Source organism: Mandrillus leucophaeus, unplaced genomic scaffold (assembly GCF_000951045.1).
Source record: "Mandrillus leucophaeus isolate KB7577 unplaced genomic scaffold, Mleu.le_1.0 Scaffold504, whole genome shotgun sequence".
NCBI lineage: Eukaryota > Metazoa > Chordata > Mammalia > Primates > Cercopithecidae > Mandrillus > Mandrillus leucophaeus.
This window is the reverse complement of record NW_012105410.1, coordinates 1,333,262-1,341,822: the sequence shown is the minus strand read 5'-3', so window position 1 is coordinate 1,341,822 and position 8,561 is coordinate 1,333,262. Positions and strand designations below refer to the sequence as shown.

General features: G+C 43.5%; 1 protein-coding gene across 4 annotated transcripts in view; it reads right to left on the bottom strand.

Annotated features, from left to right (window-relative positions):
• Positions 1–8,561, bottom strand: part of RAB6A (RAB6A, member RAS oncogene family) — a 105,201-nt gene that overhangs the window by 2,993 nt on the left and 93,647 nt on the right. For all 4 annotated transcript variants that reach the window (XM_011996202.1, XM_011996201.1, XM_011996204.1 and 1 more), the window contains one exon: positions 969–1,035. In XM_011996202.1, coding sequence (XP_011851592.1) covers positions 969–1,035 — 67 coding nt within the window. The remainder of the gene's footprint in view (positions 1–968; positions 1,036–8,561) is intronic.

The following is an 8,561-nucleotide window of genomic DNA, read 5'->3' as shown; positions in this document are numbered from 1 at the left end:
TTTTGGAAACATATTTTATGTTTTTTGTTTTTGTTGTTTTTTTGGGAAATGGGAGTTTCACTCTTGCTGCCCAGGCTGGAGTACAATGGCACGATCTTGGCTCACTGCAACCTCTGCCTCCTGGGTTCAAGCGATTCTCCTGACTCAACCTCCTAGTAGCTGGGATTACAGGCGTGTGCTACCACGTCCAGCTAATTTTTTGTATTTTTAGTAGAGATGGGGTTTCTCCATGTTGGTCAGGCTGGTCTCGAACTCCCAACCTCAGGTGATCCACCTGTCTTGGCCTCCCAAAATGCTGGGATTACAGGCATAAGCCACCGCACCCGGCCTGTTTTATGTTTTTTATGAAAACATACAACATTTACAAGTGGGAAGGGCTGAATACCAAGTGCTATGAACTATATTGCTTAATAAAAATGTCTGCAAATGGAAAAACACTAGAAGGTAAATATGAAACACTGAAAACATCAAATTAAAAATCTTTAGTATTAACTAATATTAGATGTTCCAATCCTTGGAAATAAACTAATATTATGTCCTGCTTCTGAAAGCAGAGGCTACAATAAGGCTCCACTCTATTTCTTGCCTGTGTCAAGCAGACAGCTCAAGTGTTAGAAAAAGAAATGAAAATCTGATATTCTATGAGGAAAAAGCCTAGAGTCAATGGGACTCAAAATGAAGAGGCAAGGAGACAGAGATTCTGAGAGTTTCCTGCTCATTTAAAAGCAAGCAAGCAAACACAAACCCTCTCACTGATCAACAATGAGAAGCAGGCTGCAAAGGGTACACTTCGATAACTATACAGAAACTATATATAACTTGCTATAGAAAACCTCTGAATTTCTATGCCTCTAAGTCATCAGTTCCTGGTTGTAAAAGGCAATGGCACAATATTCTTTAGCCAAGCAAGCAGAGCTCTAAAGACTAGTGTTAATAATGAAAAATTTCCGATGAAACAAAAAGGATACTGTCTTCTCTGCTTCTGTCCTGTGTGCTTTCCATTCCCGGCAAAGCTGCTGCTACACGTCGAAAGAGCTGTGGGAAAGAAAAGTGGTAATTGAGAGGGAACATTTAGCAAAAGGTATTGAGGTTTATGATTACTGTACAGTGAGCTGTCTAAAGGTAGGCACAGAAGGGTATTGAGGTTTATGATCACTGTACAGTGAGCTGTCTAATGCTGGGTACAGTGGTTCACACCTGTAATCCCAGCACTTTGGGATCCACCCGAGGTGGGCAGATCACTTGAGGTCAGGAGTTTGAGACCAGCCTGGGCAACATGGTAAAACCCTGTCTCTACAAAAACCACAAAAATTAGCCAGGTGTGGTGGGACACATCTGTAGTCCTAGGTACTGGAGAGGCTGAGCCTGGAGGACTGCTTCAGCCCAGGAAGTGGAGGCGGCAGTGAACTGAGATCATGCCACTGCACTCCAGCCTGGGCAACAGGGCGAGACGCTGTCTCTAAATAAATAATAAAATAGAATAAAATGTCTATTCATTCTATAAACGAGTATTATATAAAAAGCAGTATGCCAAATACAAAGAGATATAAAGACACGATTCCTGTTTTTTTAACTGGTGAGATAAGACATGAACAAATAGCTATAAGCAGCAAAAATGTCATTTGAATAATAAAGTATTACTGAAACCCAGAAAAGGGGCAGATCATTCATTTAACAAAACTGTATAGAATTCCTGTCTTTCATATAAAGAGTTAGGTTCTGGGCTGGGCGCAGTAGCTCACGCCTGTACTCCGCAACACTTTGGGAGGCCAAGGGGTGTGGATCTCGAGGTCAGGGGTTCAAGACCAGCCTGGACAACATGGTGAAACCCTGTCTCTACTAAAAATACAAAAATTAGCTGGGTATGGTGGCACATGCCTGTAATCCCAGCTACTCAGGAGACTGAGGCAGGAGAATCACTTGAACTTGGTAGGTAGAGGCTGCAGTGAGCCAAGATCATGCCACCGCATTCCAGCCTGGGCAACAGAGCAAGTCTTCGTCTCGGTGGGGGTGTGGGGGGGAAAGAGTTAGGTTCTGAAGTCAGTGTATAATATATTGTGAAAGTCAGTCCAGTCAAAATTATCCTTTATCATTTGTTAGAAAAGCACTATGTTAGAGATTAATACACCACCCCTCAAGTCCAACACAGCTGGCTTTTTCTTCCATCATTGGAATGAGTGCCAGTGGGAGTGGCTGACTTGTGTCTGAGGTATGAAGCTATGAAAAATATCTTCAACAGGAGAAACGCATTCAAGCCTGGTGAGACGTTTATTTTTGAGAGGCATATGAGAACAGATACTGGAACAACAGTTTATACTTCTTATATTGTTCCAATCTTAGTCATACACATACTGGGTACAACACCAAGTGAAACTGCCTGATTGTTTCAATTATTTATCTTTTAATTAAGCACACAGTGTAAACTCATAAATTAAATTCATGTGTGCTGTAACTCCTTTGTACCAAGTACTTGCTTACTTGAGGCAGTGTTTCAGGCTGCCTCATTCTGTGTCTTTGAGACACAGAAATTAACAAGAAAAAACAGTTTTTTAATTCAAGGAGCTCAAAATCTGGTAAAGGAGATACTCAAACAATTCCTTATGTTACAATGTGATGCTACAAAGTAGTGTAAAATGCTATGAGAATACAGATGTAACAAGGTCCAACTCAGGAGGCTGAAAAAAAATCTTTTTTTTTTTTTTTGAGACGGAGTCTTGCTCTGTCGCCCAAGCTAGAGTGCAGTGGCGCGATCCTGGCTCACTGCAAGCTCCGCCTCCCAGGTTCACGCCATTCTCCTGCCCCAGCCTCCCGAGTAGCTGGGACTACAGGCGCCCGCCACCTTGCCCGGCTCATTTTTTGTATTTTTAGTAGAGACAGGGTTTCACCGTGGTCTCGATCTCCTGACCTTGTGATTCGCCCGCCTCGGCCTCCCAAAGTGCTGGGATTACAGGCATGAGCCACCGCGCCCGGCCTGAAAAAAATCTTTCAGGAGTTAATATCTGAGTTGAGCGTTAAAGGCAGTCTTAAAACCTCACTTGGCTGACATACATGCATAAAATGCTCAGGGTTTAAGTGCTCTATAAGTATCACTGAATTAAAGAAAGAACAGAATGCCTAGAAGGGCAGAGGTAAGAGACTGGAACTATAAATAATATGTTTAAAAATGTATCGGGCCAGGCGCAGTAGCTCACGCCTGTAATCCCAGCACTTTGGGAAGCCAAGGCAGGTGGATCACGAGGTTCAGGAGTTCGCGACCAGCCTGGCCAACATGGTGAAACTCCATCTCTACTAAGAATACAAAAATACGCTTGTAATCCCAGCACTTTGGGAGGCCGAGACGGGCGGATCATAAGGTCAGGAGATCGAGACCATTCTGGCTAACATGGCGAAACCCCGTCTCTACTAAAACTACAAAAAAATTAGCCGGGCATGTTGGCAGGCGCCTGTAGTCCCAGCTATCCAGGAGGCTGAGGCAGGAGAATGGCATGAACCTGGGAGGTGGAGCTTGCAGTGAGCCGAGATTGCGCCACTGCACTCCAGCCTGGGCAACAGAGTGAGTCTCTGCCTCAAAAAACAAAACAAAACAAAACAAAACAAAACAAAAATTAGCCAGGTGTGGTAGCGCGTGCCTGTAATCCCCAGCTACTCCGGGAGGCTGAGGCAGGAGAATTGCTTGAACCCAGGAGCTGGAGGTTGCAGTGAGCCAAGATCGTGCCACTGCACTGCAGCCTGGGCGACAGAGCAAAACTCTGTCTGGAAAAACAACAACAAAAAATGTATAAAGGAGCAAACTGCAAAATTTTGATCTGGTAGACAAAAGCCTGATAGGGTAGGTGCAGGGAGTATGAAGATTGGGGAAAACTCTAATTGTCTTGGTTCTATAAGGTTCAGTAGCTTTTTTAAAGATGTACCAAAATCAGGCTTTACCCCAATATTCAATCCAAATCAGCTATAAGACTTTGAATTGCAGAACATTTACCTTACCATTTCTGGTACACCATGAAAGATCATGTAGACGTACAAATTACCATCATGTCAAATCAATATAACATTAACTGTATACGGTGGGTCCATTTGGATTAATATGTGAACATTAGGTTTGAAACACAGATAAATATTCTAGCTAAGTGTGCCGACACAAGCTAGTAATCCCAGCTACTTGGAAGGCTGGGATGGGAGAATCAAGCAATTGAGCCCATAAGTTTGAGACCACTGGCAACACAGAGAGACCTCGTTTTAAAAAACAAACAAAAACCATTCTAAATGCAACAATTAATGACTGTGAAAGCTGTTAATTTTATGAACAAAAATAAGTAGGCCAGGCACGGTGGTTCACGCCTGTAATCCCAGTACTTTGGGAGGCCGAGGCGGGCAGATCACGAGGTCAGGAGATTGAGACCACCTTGGCTAACACGGTGAAACCCAGTCTCTACTAAAAAAATACGAAAAAATTAGCTGGGCATGGTGGCAGGTGCCTGTAGTCCCAGCTACTCAGGAGGCTGAGGCAGGAGAATGGCGTGAATCCAGGAGGCAGAGCTTGCAGTGAGCCGAGACCGTGCCCCTGCACTCCAGCCTGAGCAACAAAGGCAGACTCTATAAAAAAAAAAAAAACTGATACAAGTTAAATGAATAGAGAAATACAGTGCATTAGTCAGACAACTTTTTAACTTTCAGATAACCCTTTAATTTCAGATAACCCTTTAACTTTCAGATAAAGAGTATTATACCCTTTTTATTTATTTTTTATTTTTTTTGTGAGACAGTCTCACTCTGTCGCCTAGGCTGGAGTGCAGTGGTGCCATCTTGGCTCACTGCTAACACCGTCTCCCGGGTTCAAGTGATTCTCCTGCCTCAGCCTCCCGAATAGCTGGAAATACAGGTGCCTACCACCAAGCCTGGCTAATTTTTTTATTTTTAGTAGAGATGGGGTTTCACCATGTTGGCTAGACTGGTCTCGAACTCCTGACCTCAAGTGATCTGCCCGCCTCAGCCCCTAAAGTGCTGGGATTACAGGCAAGAGCCAGGGTGCCCGGCCCTATACCCTTTTTTTTTTTTTTTTGAGACGGAGTCTCACTCTGTCACCCAGGCTGAAGTGCAGTGGCGCAATCTCAGCTCACTGCAAGCTCCGCCTCCCAGGTTCATACCATTCTCCTGCCTCAGCCTCCCGAGCAGCTGGGACTACAGGCGCTAGCCACTATGCCTGGCTAATTTCTTTTTTGTATTTTTAGTACAGACGGGATTTCACCGTGTTAGCCAGGATAGTCTCAATCTCCTGACCTCATGATCTGTCTGCCTTGGCCTCCCAAAGTGCTGGGACTACAGGCATGAGCCATCCTGCCCGGCCTCTTATACCCTTTTTAAATTAAAAATATATATATATATATTGGCCAGGCGCAGTGCCTCACACCAGTAATCCCAGCACTTTGGGAGGCTGAGGCGGGTGGATCACAAGGTCAGATCAAGACCATCCTGGTTAACACGGTGAAACCCCATCTCTACTAAAAATACACAAAATTAGCTGGGCATGGTGCCACATGCCTATAGTCCCAGCGACTAGGGAAGCTGAGGCAGGAGAACTGCTTGAACCCGGGAGGCGGAGGCTGCAGTGAGCCTCCATCCTGGGCAACAGAGCGAGACTCCGTCTCAAAAAAAAAAAAAAAAATCTTCATTTTAAAAGGGTCTTGCTCTGTCACCCAGGCTGGAGTACGGTAGCATGATCATAGCTCACTGCAGCCTTGACCTCCTGGGCTCAAGTGATCCTCACACCTTGGCATCCCAAAGTGCTGGGATTACAGATGTGAACTATTATACCTTGTTTAAACCAGCAAGGGTTTCTAAAAGTTTAATACAAGGCTAGGCAATTCTGATCTTTTTAATGAGCATTCAACAATGAATTAAAAGCAGAATACAAACTTCGTCAGCTCAAAATTTCATGCATCAGGAAAAACTCCAATGTCCATTAATAAATCACCTTTCATCAAGACATAAAGAATACAGGGTATAAAGGAAAACATATTTTATAGAAATTGAGTCAAAAAAAGTGTTCTCTCACCAATATCAGCTGAAAACTTGAAAATAACCATCTACTTATTATCACAAATAGGCAGTAAGTATAGTGACTACAGAAACAATCTAGTAGCTGACAATGTGACACTATATCAAACTTTAACAGTGTTTTGGGGATTTTTTTATTTTTGCATATAGAAATTTACTCTATAATAGTGATATAGGCCTATCTTTTTTTTTTTTTGAGATGTGGTCTTGCTCTGTCACCCAAGCAGGAGTGCCAGTGGCACAATCACGGTTCACTGAGGTCTCGACCTCACGGGCTCAAGTAATCCTCCCACCTCAGCCTCCCAAGTACCTGGGACTACGGGGGCATGCCACCACATCTGGCTAATATTTGTAAATTTTTGTAGAGAAGAGGTTTTGCCATGTTACCCAGGGTGGTCTCTAACTCGTGAGCCAAGGGATCCACCCACCTCGGCCTCCCAAAGTGCTGGGATTACAGCCACGCGCCACCACACCTAGTGGCACTTTTTTTCTTTTTTGAGATGGAGTCTCATTCTGTCACCTAGGCTGGAGTGCAGTGGCACAATCTCAGCTCACCACAACCTCCGCCTCCTGGGTTCAAGTGATTCTCCTGCCTCATCCTTCCGAGTAGCTGGTACCACAGGTGTGCACTACCACACCAGGCTAATTCTTGTATTTTTAGTAGAGATGGGGTTTCGCCATGTTGGCCAGGCTAGTCTCAAACTGCTGACCTCAGGTGATCTGCCTGCCTCGGCCTCTCAAAGTGCTGAGATTAAAGGCATGTGCCACTTCGCCTGGCCTGAAACACCAATTTTGAAAGAAGTTCTACTATGAGTAAAATACTATGAAACAGCATTGCATGCTACAGAGAAATCATTTGTGATAGAATCAATCAATGCAGAAAACTACATTGTATTAATAGTATTATTATAAGAAATTGCCACAGCCACTCCAGCCTTCAGCAACTACTACCCTGATCAGTCAGCAGACATCAACATCAAGGCAAGACCCTCTGACAGCAAAAAGATTATGATTTGCAGAAGGCTATGATCAGATGATCATTAGCATTTTTTTAGCAATAAAGTATTTTTTAATTAAGATATGTATATTGCTGTTTTTTTTTTTAATTTTTTGAGACAGAGTTTTGCTCTGTCCCCCAGGTTGGAGTGCAGTGGTGCTATCTCAGCTTACTGTAACCACCTCTGCCTCCCGGGTTCAATCGATTCTCCCACCTCAGCCTCCTGAGTAGCTGGGATTACAGGCATCGCCACCACACCTGGCTAAATTTTGTATTTTTAGTGGAGACAGGGTTTCATTGTATTGGCCAGCCTGGTCTCGAACCCCTGACCTCAAGTGATCACACCTCAGCCTCCCGAAGCGCTGTGACTACAGGCATGAGCCACCACATCTGGCCAGATTTGTACATTGTTTTTACAGACATAATGCTATTAATAGAGTACAGGATAGTGTAAACATAACTCACACACACTGGAAACCAGAAAATTCATGTGACTCATTTTATTGATATATTCACTTTATTGCAATGATCTAGAGCCAGAATGCAGTATCTCTGAGGTATACCTGTATGCAGTTTTGGCCTCAATGATTTTAACACCTGGCCGTCTAGTCAGAATGTATATTTAGCACATTTCTCTTTCAGTAGAGATGAGGACAAAGGAAAAGTGGGAAAGATTTCACAGGGAAGATTTTCCTGAACACATGTTCAGAGATTGAAAAGTACAAGGTATACTTAAGAATGCTTTTGTAGTCCAGACTGGTTGGAGCATAGAATATGTAAAAGAATTAGGATAAGGATATATATACTGGAGGCCAGACTAAGAAAGGCCTTCTCTCACATTCTTTTAGTGGCAAAGGAAGCCACTAAAAATAGTAGTTTGCTCTCAGACTTCCATCAATAATTCCATTGTCTTAAATATGGCTAAAGAGACATACAAATCACATAGTGAAATTGAAAGGTATTAAGTGGAATGGCAAAAAGCAAAAAACTAAAAGGTAACGTGTGGATAGCAGTACAGCATAGTAGTTAACAACCTGGGCTTAGGCTCTAGGTTGTCACTTATGTGACAGATCATGTAATCTTCGTTCCTCTGTTCCCTGATCTGTAAAATGGGCTTAAAATAATAGTATACTTGCCTGACTAGATTATTGTGAAAGTTCAGGGAAATAATTATGCAAAGTGTTTAGTACTGACCTGCTATATATAAATTTTTTTTTTTTTTTTTGAGATGGAGTCTCGCTTTGTAGAGTGCAGTGGCGCGATCTTGGCTCACTGCAACCTCTGCCTCCTGGGTTCAAGCTATTCTCCTGCCTCAGCCTCCTGAGTAGCTGGGACTACAGGCACCGGCCACCACGCCCAGCAAATTTTTTGCATTTTTAGTAGAGGCGGGGTTTCACTGTGTTAGCTAGTATGGTCTCGATCTCCTGACCTCGTGATCTGCCTGCCTCAGCCTCCCAAAGTGCTGGGATTACAGCTGTGAGCCACTGCACCCGGCCTGAAAGTCTTAAAA